This window comes from Protopterus annectens, chromosome 7.part0, assembly GCF_019279795.1.
Source record: "Protopterus annectens isolate FY-2018-M chromosome 7.part0, PAN1.0, whole genome shotgun sequence".
Taxonomy (NCBI): Eukaryota; Metazoa; Chordata; order Ceratodontiformes; family Protopteridae; genus Protopterus; species Protopterus annectens.
The window spans coordinates 1316371353-1316395952 of record NC_056739.1 but is presented as its reverse complement, the minus strand read 5'-3'; the positions used below and the strand labels follow the sequence as shown (position 1 = coordinate 1316395952).

Sequence of the window (24600 nt, the reverse complement as noted above, 5' to 3'; positions counted from 1 at the left end):
TGATTCTGGTTTGTGCGTGTACCTCATTATAGTGTTCTTGCATGGGTGTGTGTGCATTTCTGATGGGTGTCATCATCCACGGTTCCAGTGCATAGCCAGCATCTCCCACCAGTTGGCTATATGGGATGTCCCCCCTGGCAAATACCTGATACAGCTGTGAGGCATGCCAGATGTGAGAGTCGTGATTGCTTCCAGGGTTGTCAGCAGACACATCCATGATAATGCCCTGGGCATTGCACATGACCTGGCAGTTAATGGAGGGCTATCCCTTCCAGTTTATGTAGTGCCTACCCTGCTCACCAGCTGGTGACTTGATGTGTATGTGCATGCAGTCTATTGCACTCAGTACCTCCATGTATTCTGCCACATGGTGGAAGAGATGCATTTTGCTGGCCAACTCCTCCTGCATTCGGGGAAGTATATGGGCTCACTGGCATGTGGTAACATGACATCCAGGAACTGGTGGAGTACACTGGATGCTGATGCCTGTGAGACCCCCAGGATATCCACAGTTGGCCTTTGGATTGTACCTGTGGCTAGTATTCTCAAGCTTACACATACCTTCATGTCCACTGGGATGGGTTCCCCTCTGTTATTTCTCGCTCTGAGACATGGCTGGCACTGCTCAAGAAGTTACTGTATGATGTCCCTGTCCGCCCTGTAATGCTTTACTATCTCCAGATCATTTAGCCCCTGGAAGGTTACCCTTGGTCTGAACACTCTTCTCCTCCTCCAGTGCCTGAGGTGGTTGTCAGCATCATCCTCCACACCACCTTCAGTCTCTAACACATGCTGATGAATGAAAGCTATGGCAGCCCCTAGCATGTACATTTTTAAAAGTTCCCTGTCTGTTTACACCGATGGTGCAGAGTGTTTGGGAATACACAAGTGTGTGTGAGGTGCTTTCACACTTTATACTATTGTGCTATGGATGCTGCTGGTGTCATTGGGTGTGTATGTGCAATTGCAGCTGCAGGGTATCTTAATTATGGGTTTTACAGTGAGTACTGCAATTGTGGGGTCTTTGATGTTGAATTATGCTTGCCTGCCGTGATTTAACTGTTACCCTTTATTTCACTTTTCAACCCGATTCCCTTCCCATTGAGAGGCATGCATCCAGCTGCTGGCTTTCTTGTTTTGTACTTTCCCTACCCAAGAATGTGTTGCAAAATGTGTTATGTAGCTGATCTACTGCAATTTTGCTTTGTTCTGCTGTGACAGTTCTGTTTTCTTTGCAGTACTGCACCTCCCCTTTCCTGTTTTGCAGGTAGCTGCTTGCAGCCTTGTTAGCTGTTGTCAATGGCCTACTGTGGGTTCCTAGGTGTTAATTACTCATTTGTACTCCTATTTCCATGCTGCAGCATTTCCTTATCTTTTTCCCGTATTCTTCCTGTTTCTGCTCTGGTGTGTGCCCCGCACAACCGTTTACTGGGTTTACAGTGCGTTTTCATCCACATTCACATGCACATTCAGTTACCTTGTGTGCTCTCAGCTAAGCCAAGCTATGGCTACTTCAATACACCCCTATCCTGCAGCTTTGCTTAGCAACAGGCAAACCAGGTTAGCAATGCTCCAATGTGCTTACAGCAATGGCGACACACCCCTCTCTTGATGTAATTTTTATCTCAAGGGCTCACCTCGGTGTTATAACGCTACGCTGTTTTGTGCATCTTTACACCAGCGGGAAATCTGCGATTTGCTATTACTCCTCTCATTTGCATGGCACTGCCTACTAATTCCTAGCTACTGCGCATGACACTGTCACTGCCCCTTAGCAACCCTTGCACCATGAGTATGGTGTAGCATGCCTGCCATTGACTTTTATGGGGAAATCGTGATAAGTGTTTCATTGCAGTTTTATTCTATATTTTTGTATATTCCTTGCGATCCCCTTTGCGCACCAATGCCCTGCAATTTAACTTCGTGTTAGTGTGGGCATAATATTAAATGTTCTTCTTCATATTTTGTGCATTATGTTTTATGCCAGTGGCTATATAATACATGAGTTTGGTCCACTGTCATGGCTCCGATTTTATGTTTGAAAAATGTAAACTGTTTTTTTTCGGTTTACATTTCTGCATGCTTACACTACGCCTGCACCACTTCCAAAATCGCTATATACCTTCATCTGCATGCTACACTGCTGTGCATGGGGTGATTAGCATACAGGTGCTGGGAGCTGTGTGGGCGTAGCGTATGCAGGTAGTGCACATGGAAACAGCTCGTACCTGAATTGCTCTACGGCCATATTTGGTGTTAGATCACCAACGCTACTCCTGCACCTGGCGCAAACTTCATGAATCCCGGGGTCTGTTTTTTACAGCTGTGAGACTTGTATCAATTGTCCAATGGTCCTTTACTTTCATCGCAGCAAAGGTTCTGTTCTACCTTTTTACATTGTTTCCATGATTAGATTATTTAATTAATTTATTTAAAATGATTATTAAATATTATGTCCATGATTTTTCACTTCTGAATTTGATAAAGATTTAGATTTATACAATGTTCTGGGGCAGAAATAAGGGACTTTTTAATATTAAATATTACTTTTCAAATATTGGGAATGGGGGTGCTTTTTTCCTTATCTTTAGCATTGTTATCATTGTTGATGATGGCAGTTAAGCTACATTTGTGTAGCATCTGTTGTAATTAACTAATGATGCCAATACATTTAAATAATAAGGTAAATCATACTCGGAAGGAAATGTACTGTTGAATCTAGTATTTCATGTGCCCAGTCATCTACAGATTATATAGCCATCTGTACATTTTTGGAAATCTTCTTGGTATTGACTTTGATCTGGATTTGCTTTGTTTGAAGTTTACTAAGGTCTCCCTACTTTAGGGAGATTACTATAGCCTATGGACTTCTGCTATTTTTATACAATGTAATACACGTCAACTAATGTTATATGCCCTTTTAAATTTACATATGTATCAATCATGGTATCTGTATTACTGTCCCTTAATTGATTTCAAGTATTAATGCCTCCAGTTGCATAAAAAGAGTACTGTCTTGACATTTATCTGTTTTCATCTTACCCTATGCATGATCAGCTTGATATTGTGCTTAGTGACTTACATACTTATTTAATTTCTAAACTTCACTCTTAATTGCACTATCTTCTGGTACAATCATATTCACATTACATTTACATATTTCTTAAAAACTGTATTTGAATCTATCAGGTCTAACTTGTATTAGTAAAGCAATATGGTCTAAGCACTGAAAAATGAAATGACTAATGTATCATATTAATATGTCCTCTATATTGTGATGTTTCCTAACTGGCCATGACCTATTTATTTAACAAATATTCAGCATATGGTAGCTGTGTGAAGAATACATAGTACTTTTCACATTTTTATTAAAAATAAAATAAGAAAAAGACAGTAGTGGACACAATGAACCAGGACTAATGTTTAATAAAATTAAGCACTTTTGTTAACCATATACAATATGAACTTTGCCAGAATATCACAGCTGAACATCAATTTCATACAAGAATAAAATATACCAGTTGACCATTCCATTTTATATAACACCTTTCATTCAACACTATGAGATTCATTTTATTAAATATTAGTTGTGGGTTCGTGTGTCTACTGGTGTTATTTTTAAGTTCAAAGATACACTGGTTGATTTTCTTGGTGGTTCTTGTGATTAACGTGACATCACCCTCACTGTAAAATGCAAAACTGTATTTAGATGTACAGCATAAATGACAAGTCCCCCTCACATCATTTGTATTATGTGCCCATTAACATGATATTCACATGCTTCTGTGGTTCATTTGTTACATCCATGTTGGTGTATCTTAGTTATTCTCAGTCTGTGGTTACTCAACCTTTTCATTTTGTACCACTGATCCTATTACTATTCTGTTACATAAGGTACTGATAGACATATAACTACCACCTTACTACTTTGCCTTCCAGTTGTAAATGACTAGCTTAATTGCCCATTCCTAGTCAAGATAAACTTCACATCTCAAAAAGGGTGCAAAATATATACAACGTTGTGGATAACATCAATTTCTGCCTAGATCCCTGCCTGACACATCCTCTAGTCACTTCTGTGTTTTAGCTATATCAGGGATAGTCATGAAGTCATGTCAACACTACCACCCCTTGTTGCTTTTTTCTCTTATGATGTGTATGCACACCTCAGATGTGGTGAACATATAGGATTCTATGTGGGCTGGGAAAATATGTGGGACTCTCATTGACAAAATGTCTGTCATACATTAGTGAGACTTTGTACTCAACCTGGGCATATTTGTTGGTGGGTATGAGTGAACCTCTCCCCTTGAAGTGTTACAGACAGTAACATTGTGTTACCAGACTGTACCACATGCACATTTATATTTTGTGAACTGCAGATGCCACCCTGATATCAGCCCTATGTTGACATATTGTTCTGTTCCCTCCATCATTGTCAGACCATGCAGACACGCCTCCATAAACTTCTGTGGCACATGGCACATGACTCCATAATCTTCTGTGGCATGTTCAGTGCTGTTTATGAAAATTCTACTCCATTAATATGTTGACAGGTGTATTTTGCCATGCAGATTGTGCAGTTTGTTTAACACTGGTGCCTAGAAGGACAAATATGCAGGGGAGCCTTAGCAAATCCATCACCATGATCACACCATGATGTGGGCTGTAGTGTACTGTAATGGAGATTAGTAGCCTGGTGCTTCTGTTAATGCCACATGAGTGCTTGAGGCCAGTCCAACTTCCACATCAAAGGCATTCTCAAGTATGAGGGCCCACTCACCATTGCCAGAAAGTATCACCAAAATCTCATTGACCTCATGAGACCTCTTCTGTATTACTGATTCATCCCCTGTGGTAGACCTGTCTGTCACTATGGCCTATTCAATTTCCTCTGTGTGAAGCATAATATCAGTAATCCTTCATCACATTTGTTGTAGAAAAATATTATGGTAACCTTCAGCATTCAAATCCAACAACAATCCCTGTCAAATCTTGTGCCAGCAATGCTCTTCTGGGTCACTATGGTCCAGGATGCGCATGCCATGTTTGAGGAGGGCCTGCAGTAGAACTTAATTCCCCTGGCTAATGACCATTCACTGCACTGACTCCATCTGGAGGCTATGCATGTATCTGCACAACTGAGGGAAAAACACGCTAGTCAGTGGGAAAGTATGCTATGCTGTGAGATGCACATGAGTATGACTATAATGTCCTCCCCAGATGCACATGGTTAACAACTATAGCTACACTTCTCCTTTAGTTACTGCACCCATGCCTCTACATATGGCCATATAACCCCTCTCACCTTATACATGAATTTCCCACAATTTCATATGCTGACAGTTTGGCCCTTCCCCCTGGAAGGTAAATGGTACTAAAATCCAACTCAATCTGCCACACATCAACTAAAGGGTCTGTTCATAGGTTCATAGGTGTATACTAGACTAATGACCATGAAGGCCCTTATAGTCATGCAACCCAAAAGTGACCCACAAATTTGATTTATATAGGGAGTGATTTACTGGCTGCCTCTGTCCATCAGAGACATATGCCAGACAAGTAATGCATTTGTGATTACCCATCCATTGGTCCAAATTGTGCTTAAATAGTTATATGGAGGAACTCTGCTTCACATGGATGGAGAGCCATTCCAGACAATGAAAATTCTCTGAAAAACATATCTGTTTCTCCAACATGTCTTATTTATGTCACAAGCAAAAGTATACATTTTGATCTAGTAGTTTGGATGCTGTTTGTTTTGTGGATGCACAGATGTTTAATTAAAGCAGGGTCTAAGGATACCCTGTATGCCAATCAAAAATCACCTCTCAGAAGTCTGTATGATACTAAGTAAAGAGGCAGGGCTTTGAAGTGATCAGCACAAGGCATTGTATTTACTCCCTGTATTCTTTTTGTAAGGAACCTTTGCAGACATTCCAGTTGCTGCATGTGCCTGGTTAAGTACATACCAAAGAAGACATTATACTCTATGATGGGTATGATGATGGCCAGACACAGTAGTATGATGACCTCTCTGGACATAGATGACATGTCTTTGCTTATATGTTGAGTAAAATAGAAGGATATTCTTACTACATTGGATACCAGTTGGTTAAAGACTAGGTTACTATCTACATGAGATCCCAGATTTCTATCTAGTGAGTCAATTTTTAGTGGTGTTTTATTAATAACATAGTTACCTGGGGTGGACAACTTTCCAAAAGGTACTATCATACATTTTTTGGTATTGGGTTTTAAGCCATGGCTTTGGCACCATGAGTTATTCTGTATTAGACCTTCCTGAAGGATGTTCTTATCTTGAGAGCATTCAATGAGTGCTCCCAGTTTGCAGTCTGCAAATTTGATTAGCCAAGGGCATTTGACATCCAAGAGGTAGATGCCAAAGAGGAGTGAGCCTTCACAGAGCCCTGAGGGACTCTGTGATGCCCGTGCACTGGCCCAGCAATCAAGGAGCCTCAATCCTCATCACTAACACCAGTGAGGGGCATCCATATTGGGAAAGGATAACAAATGCACACACAGTAAAGTACAATTTCCCTTAAGAGCACACAGAGATCACAGTCAGTCTGGGGCTGGTTTCTCCCTTTCTCTCCAGGTCCCTGATAAGATTCTCCACTGGCACAGCTATAAGGTCCAGAACTCAGCCTAGAGAGCAAGCTAAAACCTCTAGCACCCTCTCTGCCCAAGTAGCTGACACATACACACTTTGATATAAGAGTTTATACAACCACACAGACACTCCTGGGGGAAGGCTGGCACAGATTTTCCAGCTGTGCCCCTTTTACCCAGACTATACGGTAGAAATCACTGCCACCACCCACTAATATCAGCTACTCAAAGGCCCTTTTGAGAGGGTGTCCAATTATTACTGTGCAATATTATTATCCAAATGGTAAGTGTGACTGAACAGTCAAGGCTTATTAGAGTGACTTGGTACAATATCACTAAATGCATGCAATGTACTCTAGAGCTTAGCTTAAACTAACTCTACATAAAACAGCCACAGTTGAAAGGTTTAAAAATATTTAATAATAAATAAGAAAAACAAAAGACAATACTTACTACACAGTGCTAGTCAGGAGTTCAGAGATCACAGAGAAATACTTAAAATAATACTGTAGAAAAGTTCTGACATCACAGAAAAACACAGTCTAATCTTCCTAATTCTTAGCTATTTCTAAGAGAAAACACAATTCTAAATAACTTACATATAGAAACAGGCAGTGCTGGTGAGTCAAATGTTCTCAAGATAAAATGTTCTGCGTTCTCTGATTCTCTCTCTTTAAATTGATAACATGCTTCACATGACATCATTCTTCACACTTCTCTGTTGTTCCCAGGCTAACAGAAACTACAGTTACAATTTTTGCACCTGGTCAGAACCAGAGCAATAAAGGACATTTATACATGCAAATTCTAGCCATTAACTCTGACCTTAAAACAATAGGTAGGATGCCTCCCTCTAGACATATTGGCTCCGAATTTTAACATCAAAGACAGCCATGAAATGCTTGACTTAGCTTTCTTACAGCAGAGTGCACTGTTGTTATATTTTTGCAGTTCAATATCCAATGCAGTCTTTTCACATTTAAGAGAACAAGCCTGTGGCTTACATTAATATTTACAAATGACAGACTTCTCTACAAAATTCGATCTGGCTAGGCTGGCAGCCTTTACCTATCTTCACAGACTCTACTGGTAACCAGCCTATTTGTGGAGGTGGCATCACTGATTCTAACCTCCTGGATCCTATCAGTGAGCCACCTAGCTATCCAACTTGTTTTAAAGGGGTTTATACCTAGTTCTGTAAGTTTGTTGATATCTAAGTAGGGTATTGTATCAAATCCTTTAGCCAGATCTAGGTAGGTCATGTGCACCATTTTCCACTCATCCATTGACTTAGTGACCTTATAAAAGAAGTCCAAAAGATTCAATATGCATGACCTTCCTTTCACAAAGCCAAACTGAGATGGATACAGTGTCTGGATATCTCCTATGCCCTTGTTGATAATTTCCATGAAAATTCTTTCCATGGCTTTACAAATAAGACTAGTCAGGCTAATGGGTCTTTAGATTCCAGGAACTGTTGTAGGTCCTACTTTAAGAAGGGGAATGGCCATCACAGTTCTCCATTCATGTGTCAAAAAGCCTGTTTTAGGACTTTAGTTAAATAATGAGTCCAGGTGTCCTGCTAAGTGATATTTTAGGCTGATAGGAGGCATGCTGAGATGGTTTGGGGTCCATTGAGGCTGTGTTCTTGACTTTAGTGAGTGATCCCAGTAAATCTACCTAGTTATAGTTGGACAGGTTATGTTTATGGGAATTTTTGGGGGGTGGGGTGGTTGAGGGTGAGAGGGGGGTAAAGTTGAAAATGGATTTGTCTGCAAACAGGTTTGTAATATTGACAGGCTTGGTGAATGTGGGACCATTAACCACCTATTCAGCACATTGCTGTCTGTGGCCCTTAAGGCTTCTGACATAGCTGATGAAGGCCTTACACATATCTTTCACCTGGGAGGCTATCTTAACCTTAAGGAATGCTTTGATTGAACTAACTAGCCCTCTTAGTTGTCAATTTAGTTTGATGAGAGAGTTTTTATCTTAATGGGAATTCCCCTTCCTGATTTTTGACATATTTTTCCCTTTTGTTCTATTTCCTGTTTAATTTCGGATGCTACCAGGGTGTTTACTTAAGTGGCTAGTCCTGGGCTTAGTTCTTTTAGGTACAGCCCCCTCTATGCAATGATTGACATGGTTGTACAGAGTTTCTGAGAGCAATTCAGCATAGGTTGCTGTGGTCTGGGAGTTTGGAGGGGCATTAGATTTTGACAAACCATCACTTAATAAAAGATAATTTATTACTGGTTTTAATGGGATTATGGAGTTAATTTTGATTTTGAATGAGACAGCTTTACGGTCGGACCTTACCAGGGAGGATAAGACATGGGGGCATGTGGGGGTTGCAGCATTTTCCCATATTTGTGAGCATGATGTTCAGTATGTTGGAACCTCTAGTGGGCGTATTCACTATTTGGTCAAGGATATTTGTATTTACAAAGTGCAGGAATCTCAGTGCCTGTAGATTTGAGACTATGTAGAATAGAATTCCCAGTCTATAGATAGGTAATTAAAGTCTCCCATGAGTATGGTGTTAGGGTGGATGGTAAGCATCTCCAAGTGTCTCCAGTAGGTCCACGTATGCATTATGAGTTTCTTAGGATAATGAGGGTGACCTATAGGTGGCTAAGATATGGTACTGGATTTTGTCTATGGTGATCTGCATGTAGATGAACTCCAGCATATCATCCTGTTTGGCCATCCCAGACATATGCTTGTTATTGATGTACATACTGAGACACCTCCATGTTTAGCCCTTGTCTGTGCAGCTAATGAGCAGTCTCTGAGAGTGGATTTGTGTACATATATGTGTGTGTGTGTGTGTGTGTGTGTGTGTGTGTGTGTGTGTGTGTGTGTGTGTGTGTGTGTGTGTGATAGAGAGCTACATTACCTCTCTACTCCCCCTAGACTAACAAGCAGTGGATGAAATATGGGGAGGGGACATTAGACATATGGGAAATATGGGAAATAATAAATATATCAATGCAAAATTTAACAGAACAACAGGTGGCAAAGCAAGTAGCTGCAAATTAGAATGACTAGTATGAAACTCTTATGTCTGGCATTACTGACTGACTGTAAGGGTCCATGACTTCAGAGAACTGTGCTGAAGACCTGCAGACATAGCCAGGGGAACACTAGATGGTGCTGGTGCATCTTTCTAAATAGTATTCTAATGTACATAAAGAGTGTGATAGAGCAATAGGAGTTGCATCACAATGCATTTTCTAACCAGTTAGAAGAATGAAACAGAAAGGTTTGGCAAAATGGACTAAAGTTAATCACTTGGGATTTATGAGACCATCCTGTCATGGTGCCATGTTTCACCAACCCCCTGGGTGGCTTGTTATTGCTCTGTAATACTCATTCTGTCAGGTTTTGTTGCTTACTTAATGTCTCATCATAGAAAAGCTCATACAAATAATTTTATAATATTACCAGTGCCAGTGGTACAGCAGATAGCATACTTTCATTTAGTGAAGAAGGCTGTGGGCTCTATTCTTGCACCAAGTAGACTGATAGCTGACATTGCAGTACATCCTATGGGGGATGCCTTCAGATGAGATGTTAAGTCAAGGCCCCATGTGCTTGAGCTGATGGCAGCTCTGGTGGATGAAAAAGATCCCACAGCACTTATCAAAAAAGTAGGGGTCCTTTATATACAAAATAACTGTTATTTACAAAATATTTACATGTACAAATATAAAAATATACAAATCTGTTTACAAATATTCATAATTCCCTTTACAATCATGCTAAATTGTCATCCCTATTAGACCCGCACTCCTTTTTCCATAGCCACCATTTGGTTTTACTTACCATTTTTGCTAAAATACATTCACCATTAAACATAATTTCATTTACTCTTTCATTCCATATAACATAAAATACCTTTTTATCTATTCTTTTAACATATTCATTACTGCTATCCTTATAATATCTATATTTAATCATATCCATGTTTATTTTATCCACTTCTTTTATATCTTCAAAAATCTTTTTCACATAGTTTTTCCCATAACTTTTTTACTCTTTTATATTTCAGAAATACATGTTCTATAGTTTCTTCTTGACAATTTAAGCATAGTCTATCACTTTTCTTTTTATAGGGTATATTTCCTTTTACTGGAAATTTATCTATCACCAGTCTCACAAAATATCTTGACATTCTATTTTCTGATTACACCACTTGCCTCTTATTTTTATGGCTTTAATTTTCCATCTATTAGATTTTCCCATGGTTTTAAATATTAGTGTTTTATCATTATATTCTTATACCATACTTTTCAACCTTTTTCTTATCATCAGTTTTTACTTTCCACAAAAATATTTTTTCCTTGATAACATTTTATTTCTTCATTTCTACACTCTTTTTCTCTTTTACTCTTTCTTTTTGCCGTACTACAAAAATTATCATACTGATATTTGCACAGTTTTACTACTAATATCTCATATTTTTCATTTATCAACTTTGTAAAAAATTAAAGAAGCAACACCCACTGGGTTAATTAACCCTAAACCTCCTTTATTTACATACAAAACTCATCTTTTTACTGAGTTTCAACTAGAACCCCATCTAAATGAAAACAATTATCTGCAATAATTCCTTTTCAAAAATTGTTGGTAACATAAATACACTTGCTAAGCATGCTATTTCCCATCAGTACTGAATTTATCAAATACGCCTTTTTTCTGAATGATAAGTTATATGTTATTCAGACAAGACAGGTTTGCTTTATTTCTTCTATTGTTTTTTTCACCATTGAATTCTACTTGCATCTTTATTTAAAAATTTTACAAATAACACCGAAATGTTATTCATTGTAAAATATATACTCCCGAGTTTTAGTACATCACCTAAACCATTATTTTTCTCTTTATTAAAAGCCATCTCTATCATCTAGACATTAATTTGTGTAAATTATTACTTCTTTTATACAAATTTTGTTTTTTCAATTATTACAATGCTGTCTGCATATGTTAACAGAACTGGAATTCTTAACCCTTCAGGTGTTATGTACACTGCCTCCTTCATTTTGCAATGTATTTCACATATTATCATATTCATAGCCAATGCAATATAATTAATTGGACATCCCTGTTTTACACCACTTTTCATAAGTACCTGTTGGCTTAACTAGCCATTTACTGGCATTTTTACTTTATTATTACAATACGCTGACATGCATAATTTCCTAACATTCTCACTTATATTATATTCTTTCATTATTACCCATAAGATTTCATGTCCAAGTGTGTCAAATGCCTTATCAAGTTTTCCTATCATGATATTCACTTCTTCTTTTCTGTTCATGATATCATCCACAATTTTTCTAAGTATCATTAATAATTCTTGACAGCTCTTCCCCTTTATACTATGTATGCTATCTTCCATAATAATTTCCATTTTAGTTTCAAATCTCTTTTTTATTATTTTCATAAAGATCTTATAATCATTATTATTCAATACTGTCAGTCTCTAGTTTTTTTTAATTATCTTTTATCTTCCTTCTTCTACATGAATTTAAGTATTCCACTATAATTTTTTTATACATAAAACCTTCATTTAACCATTCCATTCAAAATCTTTAAAAATATTTTTTGTTTGCCAGCCCCTTAAATATGTATGTATTTCATACCCTGTTCCTTCTGGGCTAGCAGCAGAATCTATAATTACTTGTTCTAATACTTTAACTAGTTCATTTAAACAAATCTCCTTTTCCAAGTCTGTATTCTCTTTTTGTTAGCCTTTTTGTACTTTCCATGTTTCTTTCACTACCTACTTTTTCATTTCTTGTACATATTGTACTACACTATTCATAATCTTTTCCTGAGTTCTTTCTACTTCTTCTTTGACATTTTTTATTTCTGTCATTACACTACAATTTTCCTTTACTAATCTGCTTAACTAATTCAATGCTTCTCTTTTTCCTTGTAAAAAATATCTTTGCTTATATAAAAATTCTTGTACTTTTTTATTTCTTTCATATCATTTTTTTCTCTGTCAAAGTACTTTCTATCATTATATTCTAAATCTTCCAATGCATTGTTATATGTTCTTTTACATTTGTCTTTCTCTACATCTCTCACATCATACTACCACTTTAAAACATTTTTATATTTTTCTTAAATATCATCAAGCATTCAGACCAAATTTTAGAAAATGTTCTCATAATAATATGATCTTTCCTTAACTGTATTAGTAATCTTTTTCCTTCTTCATTCAACACTTTCTCATTTATCCTTTTTATTCATTTGCTTATGTTTATGTATTCCTTGTTTTCTTTTATCTCTAGCAGTATTACAAGGTGATCAGAAAATCTTGTTTCCACTATCTCCCCTTCTCCTATAACTAAACCTTCTGATTCTATAAAATAATCTATTTCAGTTCTATAAACACCCATTTTGTAAGCCCATGATTTTTTGTCCCAGAGTTTAACTTACCACATTTTCTAACTTCTGTCATTTTTCTTATATCATTTCCTTTCTTTTTATGATTGCCTCTTAAATCACAGTTAAAGTATCTTGTTATTATAATATTCATATTTATCACTACATAGTCTAAAATTCAATGAAACCAGGTTTCCCTTTCTTTATAGTTAGTATAAGCATATAATGTTATAATTCTATATACTTGTTCTTTTCATTTTAAATCTACAATGGTTAATATTCCCATTTTTGTTAAACTTACATCGAATATAATTACTGTATTTCTAAAGAATAAAGCTATTACACATCTCTCATTTCCCAAGTTCCAGATTATCGTTCCTTGCCATAGTTTCTGTTTGTAATCTTTCTTCATTTGTTAAAAATATTGTGTCATCTAATATAATTACATCTATATTACATGTATTACACCTCTCCAAAATTCCCTTTTTCTTACTATATTCTTGATATTATTCACATTTTCAGAAAGCTCTCTAAAATTTTCATTTTCCCATTAAAAACAGCAAATTACTAGGCTAGCTTTCTTAACACATCATTCTAAGGCTAAATAGTTTCTTTCCCAAAAGTGAAAATCAAACACTATACCTTGTGTTTATGAGTCAAACACCTTAACCATTATACCAAGTGCCAGTATTTAGCTGTAGGTATTCTTTTTCATCCATTTCCTTTATTTTTCTTTTGTACTTCTCCCTTTAAATTTTCTTCTTCTGTCTTTTACCATTTTACCAACAGAATTATTTTTTTCCTTTTACTAACTCCCAGTTTATGTCTTCTTTGTCACTTATTTCCATATCTTCTTCTATATCCTCTTTATTATTTTTCCTCATTTATTTTTCTTCTATTTATACCATTTCTAAAAATTCTTCTCTTCCCTTTTCCTTACTGTTATTTTCGTTTCTGCAGTCCTTTCACAAATGTTCAGCTTTGTTACATTTATAACATTTCAATTCACATTTTTTGCATCATGTCCCATTTCCCCATAAATATAACATTTTCTTTTGTCACAGTTACTTATCAAATGTTCTTCTTTTCTGCAAAAAAAAAAAAAAAAAAAAAAAAAAACATGTTTTGGTTTGTTCACAGTATTTTACAACACCCATATTCCCCTTCACATTTATCACACTTGGTATATTTATATTTTTTCTCTTTCTAATTTTAACATAATATTATAATCCCAGCCCCAATCCATAAACTCCTTTTGTCATAAACTTTAGCAATGCCCAGAACTTCTTTATATAAAACTTTCAAATTTAAAAGTCTGTCTGTCTACCTCTGTTTGAAAATGTACATGAATCTTCTATTTTGTTTCCTTGTGAAGTGCTTTTATCACATAAAGATTCCATGGATTACAGTCCTTCATTTTTTCATACTCTACAAGAAAAATTTCCATTGAAAAAACAGTCTCAAATATAATGTCACAAAATGTCTCTTTGTTAATAAGAATAAATGTGTTTATGTCATGTGCTTTTATACCAAATAAAGTTATTTAATTGTCCCACAATTCATACCTGTCCATTTCTTTGTCTTCTTCACTTTGAATCCTTACCATATACTTCCATTTTTCATTTTTTCTGCTTTTTTTTCTGCTATGCCACTTTTGCATTCTTTTACTTTCCCTGCATATGTTTTCTTTTCTATCTCACCACTATTCTTCAGGATTGTCTCTGCACCGTCCTTTGGTATGTTCTCCATAATGTCCCCCCAGAAAACTTCTTCATTTTCTGTCTCACTCTACACTACCATTTCTTTGACTAAATCATCACGTAACCCTTTCAACTGGAGGGTTGTAATAATACATCCATCATTTGCTGACTCATCTCCATCAAACAGGTTTATTTTAAATATTTATTCAGAGTCCTGCATACATTCTCAGGTCTCAATATTTGCTTTCTCCTTCATTGCTTTCACCACTCCATCATCTCCTTATCTCTGTATCTGCCTCCATGTTTCTCTGGGCCTGGAATGCAAAGAGGAAGTGCTCCTCCAAAGTGGTTCCCACTCACAACAAAAAGAGTATGGGAAGTTCCCTCGATGCCCTGACCAAATTTATCCTAGTAGTATAAATATCACCTTTGATTTCCTCTGAAAAGAGGCCACAAGCCTAGTGGGACAAACCCAGTCAAAAAAAGATAGTAAAACTATTTTATCCAGATGTTGTGGAATATGCATATGCTTCTTGGATCATGCTTATGAATACTGTTCTGTAACCTGAAGTGACTTATGCAGTGATTTACCTCACATATGGAATATAAAGCAGCAAGACAAATAATGCAAGTGTAGTTATTTTAGTACTTCCCATATACAAACTTGTGTCCTCTCCTTTCCCTCCTTCCAAGATGGGTGTGCCAGAAATTAAAACTGAATTATCCACTTCCAACATAGCAGCTATTTTGCAGCAGCAAGACTGCTAGATAAACCCAGGTTATGTAGCACAAAAGTCAGGGCTTTGTCTCTCTGTCAGTATAAACCCAGTTTATGTAGCATAAAAGTCAGGGCTTTGTCTCTCTGTCAGTGGAGTTGGCCTCTCTCTACATTATTATTTTAAGCAGCTGAAGGATGCTTCTTGTGTACAAATGAGACAGAGAGCCATTTTAAGAAAGTAGTTTGGAAACTTTACTTATTTTGTCAAACTTTGACACCAAAATTGGATCTACTAAATACAACACCTGAATATCAAATTGGTTATAGACTTTCTGGCAGCCCTTTACATTTTTGCTAAATTACCCCAGGGCAAGTTAATGGTTATCCATCAAACGTAGTTAGTGGAATTACTGACTCAGTTCATTTGACAGCAGAGGGAGATCTTACACGGAATAGTGACACCAGCAGCAACATGCACTATAGTACTGGTGGAAAAATTTCTACTAAACCCTTTCCTAACCTGGATTTATGGCTTCATGAGACATTACCTTTGGAGAGCAGAAGGAACACATGGCACACTCCTTTCAAGTACAACTAGATAATCTGGAAAAACTTGACTGCGACTCTGGAAATGCCCAAATGGAGTAGTCATTGGTTCTTTTTTCACTATGAGTTACTACAATTACTTGATGATTTTAGTACTGACCTTATGAGACCAACAATGCTTAATAAGAAGCGACAGCTTGAGAAACACATGGAAGCCATTCTGAAACCCCCTATCATGCAGGACCTATTATTTGAGGCCCAAAAAGAAAAAAATACAGTATTTTTTTTTTACTAAGATTGAATCACAATATGAGAAAATAAAAAAATGCAAAATTCACTAACTAAAACGTGATAAAAACAGATTATGAAAACCACCTTGCATATGCTAAACCTAAATTTACTGGTAGCTAACAGCAAGTACAACTTAAGGCTCACAGCATGGATGGCCCCCACTGACAATAGATCTGAGGAAAATATGGAAGAGTCCAGAGTTGCATTTCACCCTACTGACTCTTTGGAACACCCTCTCCACAGACATTCTCAGTGATCAATCAGCCATATGAACTCTCAAACACTGAACATATCTATTTCAGCCATGAACAGTGAATGTTTACCAATACAGTTTATCCAAAAGAAGAGAGTTAATAGGAAGAAGATGTCAAATATGGGGGAGGGGGAGAAGACACTAAAATGTAATACTACTAGTATCACTAAGAGTATTATTACTTCTCACAGTGGGATTTTAAACACCTTCAGTAATTCCAAGATATTTAATTATAATTGATTAAACATTGAAGAGGGCATTTTGACTTATTTGAAAAGGACTTCACCTTTGCTCCATCCACTTGTTTAAACTAATGGATGCCTTTATTGAGTTAAAACTATATACTAAAAAAAATTAATTTCAGCATCATGGTCATGGATAGTACTAAAAGCAATTCTGGGAAATGAGATGAGTTGGTCTCTGGATATGATAATTGGTTTGGGTGTGAGAGGTCCTGGGGTCATATCCCAGACAAGTCCAATGTCTTACCCCACTCAGACATTATAGACAAGTTCAGTAATTTAGATGTAATCCCTTTTATCATCCACTTATTCACTGATAGAGATCCAGGAGGTCAAAACAGGTGAGGCCTCCTCCACCAAGAGGCCAGTCACTAGCAGAGTCCCCCAGGGCTTGGCACTGAGCCCACTCCTTTTTGGCATCTATTTCTCTGAAGTTGAAGCAAGCACTGAAGGTTTGTGGCTGACTACATTTGCAGATGATTGCAAGCTGGGGTTTATCATTGACAATAATGCATATACTAGCATTTTTCAAGAAGGCCTATCTCTCACTAACAAATGGTGCCAAAGCCATGGTCTTAAATTCAATGCTAAGAAATGCATAATTGTACCCTTTGGGAAATCAATCATCCTGGCTAATTATCTTGCCTATAATACTCTCCTAAGAGCTGACCAAGTGTATAGGGATCTGGGCACACGCACAGACAGTGGCCTTACAGCTGACCACCACATGGCCACAATGGTGAGAAAATTTTTCTATTATACACAATTCATAAGTGAGGGCATTGCATCAAGGTCCAAATAGGTCATTATTCTACTGTACTCTGTCCTTATCAGACCAATCACAGAGTACCATGCTCCCTTCTGTGTGTACCTGACCAAGCAAATGCAGCAACTAGAATGACTTCAGTGGTTCCTTACAAAAAGAATGAAAGGCATAAGAAAGCTACCTTATGCAGAGCACCTTAAAGCCATTTCCCTGTACTCAGTCTCATACAGATTGCTGAGGGATGATCCATGCCTAGCTTGGAAGGCATCTGCAAACCCCACACTAATGAATCTCCTGCATATTCATAAGTCAAAGAGTATCGGGAATGCAAGGTCTAGGGACCTGAATTTTGTCTGTGACTTAAACAGAACATGCTGGAGAGACAGATATGTATCCCAGAGACTGCCCCTCCTATGGAACAGGTTTCCCACTGATGAGAAACTCCAGTTTAAGTGCAACCTAGACCACTGGGGAATAGGAAATTTACTCCAAGCCTGACACCCATGTCCCTTCTGGATAGAGGTAGCTTATAAATGCCTGACTCTCAGTGTCCTAGTTGTATACAGGGCATCATTATTCTTTTGGGAAAACTTGGCTACACTTAGAAGGCCCCCACCCCCCTGGGTCATTATCCTAGTAACAATTTAAGAATCTATGGGATTGCAAAAAAAGTATTTACAGCCCACCATCACACCCGGTGGTTAGTTTGTAAGACAAAATGTGTGAAAAAGACTTCTGTGAATGCCATAATGTACACCAAACACATGGTTGTTATAACCTCATCAAATATGAAAGGGAAGTGTTAAATGAACTGGCTAATGACTGATTCCTAGAACTGATGAAACCCGACTATAGTGGAGGACTGGCAATTATGGACACTATGGACTATAACAGACAGATGTTCATTATACTTAACAACTCCGGCTGATATTCTCCAGTTTCCCATGATGAGACTGATGTTGCCTACAGGAACATTGACTTATTCTTACTTGACTCTATATACCAGGGAGCAATAACAGCACCATCATGGGATTTTTTTTAAAGGTAGAACACCCTAAAATTCTGACCATTTTGGAATACCGAAGACACATCAGAACCTCGTTAACTCTAATTAGGCCAATCATAGCAGGCTCGAAAACTTATCCTTTGAACACTTAGTTAGACAGAAAACTCAAACCATTCTACCGACAGTACTCATATATGTTAAGAGACTCACTGGATGTCCTTGGTAAACCTGGAAAAGATTTATACACAGTGGACTTAATAGTCATACACATCAATGTTATCAATCTGTTTTCTGTAATCCTACCCCCACTCAGGGATTAGAATGGTTTGAACTGGCTGTGGCTAGAAGCAAGTTTCTTTCCACCAATGGTATGAGGGGAATTCTACCAGGAAAACCTGAACTGGCTATGGAGGCAGTTTTTGCCCCCATATATGATAACTTGGTCCTATGGGTCTGGGGGCATAAATATATATTTAACCCCACATATGTCAGCTGCTGGCTTCCTACATCCGATTCTTGGATGACATTTGCATCTTATGGAAGAGGAGCGAGCAGAAGTAAAAGCATTTATAGATATCATCACAGTCTTTTTGAAATTTAACCATCATTTCTCCAACAAAGAAATACAATTTTAGATCTGACTATTATAAAGAATAAAACAGCTAAAATGTTTACTTCAACCATATACAGGAAACCAACATTCTCTAATTCCTACCTCCACTATACAAGTAACCATAATACATACACAAAAAAAAAGCCTAGTCAGACTGGCAAGGATAATATCAAGTTACAAGATGCATTTCACAGAGTGTGAAGTTTTAACTAGCGTGTTTCTAGAGAAAGTTTATCCCTTGAAAATGTTAAACAATGTAAGGAATGATATTTTCCATGGGTGGGACACAGGGTTTATGCCATTACTTGGACAAGGAAAAACATGTGAAAATAATAACATCATGGGACCTTTTACAGACAAGAAGTTTGAAAAGTCTATGGTCCGGGACTACAACATCACTCTTGGGCAATTAAGTATACCTTAAATAATAACTGGAAGATTTTTTCTCACTTTTCTGATTTAAGAAAAAGATTAGATGAGAAATCTGTTTTTGTATACAAAAGAGACAATAACATCTAAGAAAAGTTGGAAAAAAAAAAACAAAAGAAGCAAGCAAACATTTCTGAGAAAAAGGATGGAACTTGTGAATGTGGCTACTGCCATTAATGTAAATTTGTGGTTAAAGGTAAAACCACTGACATGTAGGCAAGAAGGCAAACAATAAGAGCCAAAAAATTTATAAGAGCCATAAAATTGTATAACTGTTGTAGTAAAAGTAGTAAAAGGGTGATCTACTTGGCCTGATGCAAAACCTGAACTTCCATCTATGTCTAGAAAACTAAAAATATTAACAAGGAAAGACATCATCACTCAAAATAAATGAATTTAATATTCACAAAGTTTTCAAGCAAAATTGCCTTCATCAGTGTAAAACGAATACAAATAATAAAGACTCCTATATGTACATCTAGTAATCAATCATCTCACACAATTAAACATTTTACAATCAAAAACTATCTAATTAACAAGGTTTTAACAATATTGCAGCCACAGACAAATAAGTATCCTAATAAATACAAATAATTTTTCACAACCTATTAGATTTTAACTGCAAAACTGGTTTAATACTAACAGTTGCATTTAAACCAAGTACATAATTAGCTCTTGATGTTGAAATGCATTTATATTCCACATATTCCATTTGTGTGCATTATCTCCATCTCTAGGTGAAACATAAACTTTAAGAAGTACCCTAAATTTAAAACTATGATCCCTACCCATTATTAATATATATTTAAAAAACATATTAGTAGTAACCTCCCTTCTAATGTCAGACAGGTGAGTGCATATCCATTCCTTCAACTTTTTATTAGTTTTACCTACATAAAATGCAGTACATTTACAGCATGTGGCTAAAAAGACTATGTCTGCTGAGTTACAAAAAGCAAAACATCTAAATTTATACTCCTTCCCTGTTACCATATATTTAACTATATTATTCATTGCTATATATGAACAAAACGGGCAGTTGTAGCATGGAACAGTAGAATCTGTCATTGCCTGAACTACTTTCATTCTAGCTGCATACTTACAGCAAAACTGTTCTTTTAGGTTTCTACTCCTTTTAAATGTAAATTGTGGTCTATCACCTACTACGTTCTTAATCTCAGGAAATGCTGATAATATAGACCAGTTGTTTTTAATAATAGTCATAACTTGGTTGGATCTTCTATTATACTGCATAAAATATTTCATACCCATTTCACTACTCCTGGATTTCTTATGAATATAATGAGTAAAATAAGGCCTCCCTATAGTCCCATGCTTAGATTCAACATTATATTGTACATTTTCAAGCTTATAATTCCTATCTAAAAACTCCATCATGTCTCCAACTTGTTCATCAAAATATTTTCCACCGTATTCAATCCACTTTCTTAGATATCTTGTAGATATATGTCATGACCAAATGTAAAACCGTTGTTAGTCAGTACTGTATCCAACAATATGCATATAGTTTCAATCTGTCTACAGGTTCTCACACTATTAATACAGAAACATTCCCTAACTGCTTGTATACCATATAGTCCAGAAAACTGAAAGAAGAGTCAGAAAAAGAATATGTGAACATCTGTATGATAAAACCAAGAAAAAGGAAACCAATACTCTATAGTCACATGTTAGAATGCAACACAGGATATTTGTTTTACATCTAGGAAGAAGTTCCAGATGACCATTGGGTTAGGCATTTAGAGATAAGAACTTCAGTCAGAGAACTTGGCTGGCAGATTGATTTAGATGCAGGAACACCCCAGGGTAAAATGACTGCACTTCAATTAGCAGCATTGCAAACTGAGAGCTGCGAAGTTATATATTTTAGCAACACACTGAAATTTTCAACTAGGGCTTTCTGCCATAGAGAAATATCTGAAAATAGCTTTTATTACTATTATTTTAACTTTTACTGCATGCATTTTTACATCATTAACTCAGTCCTTTTAAAATTCAATTATCATGAAGTGTGTGTGTGTGTGTGTGTGTGTGTGTGTGTGTGTGTGTGTGTGTGTGTGAGTTGCACTCAGTCCTGAAGAAGTCCTTTACCTGGACAAAAGAGCTAAACTGTTGAACAAAACTGAAACTTATTTCTATTGAGTGATGCTTGTGTTCCCAGCATAACTTTATCTTTTTGGCTTATCTTCCCATGGTGTTATGTCTCACCAAAGCCTTGGGTGGTTTGTTGTTGCTCTGTAATGCCCATTTGTCAAGTATTATTGTTTACTTAATTTCTCCTCTTAGAAAAGGTTATATAAATAATTTTGTGACATTAAAACTATTTTACATAAATGCTGGGAGTATATCTATATCCATGTATCTATATAATTATATATATATATATATATATATATATATATATATATATATATATATATATATATATATATATAAATGTGTGTGTATGTGTGTACCCAGTAGTGACTTCTGTAATAATTTACCTCACATATGGCATATGGAGCAGCAGACTATATAATGTAAATGTGATCGTCTTGGTCCTTACAATGGATGAACTTGCATCCTTCTCCTTCCCCTCCTTTTCAAGAGGGGTGAGCCAGCAATTGTCACCACCTCCACCATAGCAGCCGCTCTCCAGCACACAGACTGCTGGGTAAGACCAGGTTATGTGGCACAAAAGTCTGGGCTTTATCTGTCTGTCAAGTGAGTTGGCGTCTCTATATATAATTATTTTAAACAACTGAAGAATGTGTCTTGTGTGCAAATGAGACACAGTGTCATTGTATGAAAGCAGATTAAACTTGAAGTCAGTCATTTTACCAACAGCTTTTAATAGAATTATGCTCTCATTTCTGTTGAAGAAGAAAACACATGAAACATTTTTTTAAATATATAGGCGTCATATAGTTTGTTGTTTAGTTTGCCTTAATCTTAAAAGAAACTGCTAGTCTTAAACCTAATTGTTGTATTGTATATCGGACATTACATACCTCTGACCATTCTCCAGTGATCCAAACATATTCACAAGGTGTAACAGAACAGTTGTCTGTGTCAGGTGGCCTATTCCCTTGGCAGAGCATACTGGAAGCTTCTTCGTTGTTATCATTCACACAGACTACTTTTCGAATTTTTATTCCTGAACCACATGTTTTAGAGCACTGCAGATAAAATACAGCAAAGCAAGCCATTTTGAATCATTCTCTATATGCGAATAATAAGGGAAATTTTCTTGAATTTAATATTCATTATCTTTGAGAATGAAAAGTACATGTTTCGCTTTTAACAGTAACTGAGAATGCCACAGCTTGTAGAAAAACATGCACTGCATAATAAAGACAGAGCCTGTTTATAATGGCTCTTCATTTCTGTTTGCTTCTCATTACTGCGCTCAAGTATGAAATCAACCAGAGAGGAGATGATTACTTAAAACAGGTCAGTGATGATGGGATAAAACTGTTGTCTCCTTGTATCAGACACATTTAATGGCATAAACAGGCCTGCTTTGCCATTAGTGTGTGTGTGTGTGTGTGTGTGTGTGTGTGTGTGTGTGTGTGTGTGTGTGTGTGTGTGTGTGTGTGTGCGTGTGTGTGTGTGTGTGTGTGCGTGTGTGCATGTGTGTGTGTGTGTGCGTGTGTGTCATACCTCTCAACCTGGAAACATCAAAAATCTGGACAAGGCCCATGAAAAATAGGTACAAATCTGTATGCTGATTAACATCTAATTTGAATACATAATTACATAACCCCACCCACTCCAATGGAATTGTGGGATAACTACTTTCAAACGTAAACTGAAGAACAGACAACCAAAATATGCCACCAGAGTCCCCCTGCAGCCATCCAAATGTCCCATTACCTGGCTATTTTGTCCCATTTACCATTAACAGTTTAAACACTAATGTGTGCATACCACTTTACTTCTACAATGATTTGGATTTTATTTTTACATTTTACAGCACAACAATTCAGAAACACTAACAGACATCTGCTAAACAAAGCAATACTGTCTCACAATGAAAATAGGCTTGGCATTAAAACTTATCTGTCCTTGAAACTCACATTCATTGAAACAGCATTGAAACCCACACCACATCCAAAGAAAATGCATCTGGCCAGTGGTGGATAAAGATTATTTTTGGGCTGTTTTCAAATCATTGGCCCCTTGCACACAAAACAAGAAACATACAGGTGTTCTTTTCTTTGATACACCTTCCTGACTTTATTAAATTATACTCCTTGTATAATACAGCACACTTGTTAGACAGAGTGCATTTTAAACATTTTTCCAGTAGGCTGTACTGTGGGCAATGAAACAACGCATGAACCAGTAATGACAAAACTGCCCAATTCAGAACATTTCCATCATAAAAGTCTACTTCCACACCCACAATATAAATAGAATGACAGTAGTGTAAGCCATAGGCATCTTGTACAGCATCTCACACTTATTTATTTTCAATTTCAAATTTTTGGGGGCGGGGGACAAAAGGTCAAAAACCAGGAACACATTGCTTGTATAATTTTGTAAAGTTGCTAGAATAAAATGCTGTGTTACCACCCTACATTTCACTGGCAAGTTTCGAAACCAGGACTCTACGCACTACAGTCAAAGCAACATACCACTATGCTAAATCAGCAGCTTCCATTAGTGAATTCATTTCTCACTTCTCACCACAGGTCTCAACTCTTAGCAGAAAAAACCTGGGGGAATACAAGTTCAGTTCTCAGAATAGCTCTCGACTCTTAGCACAAAAAACCTAGGCAAAGCTGACAAGTCTTGGTGGCTAGGGACTTTAGGCTCTTTTTACCCTGTACTCAAGGTACATTGCAAGAAGATCCTGCATCTAGTTACAATGAATGGAAATGGAGGCCTCAACATAAGAAAATATTCCCCAGCAGTAATGTACATATTGCACTTTATACATATAACATCACTTCTTCTTACAGAAAGACAATATACAATTGTACAAATGTGACTGTATTG

The 24600-nt window shown here is 36.7% G+C and overlaps 1 protein-coding gene across 1 annotated transcript in view; it reads right to left on the bottom strand.

Annotated features, from left to right (window-relative positions):
- ADAMTS9 (ADAM metallopeptidase with thrombospondin type 1 motif 9) overlaps nt 1–24600 on the bottom strand; it is a 1232634-nt gene that overhangs the window by 220255 nt on the left and 987779 nt on the right. The window contains exon 31 of the mRNA XM_044077927.1: nt 22608–22775. Coding sequence (XP_043933862.1) covers nt 22608–22775 — 168 coding nt within the window. The remainder of the gene's footprint in view (nt 1–22607; nt 22776–24600) is intronic.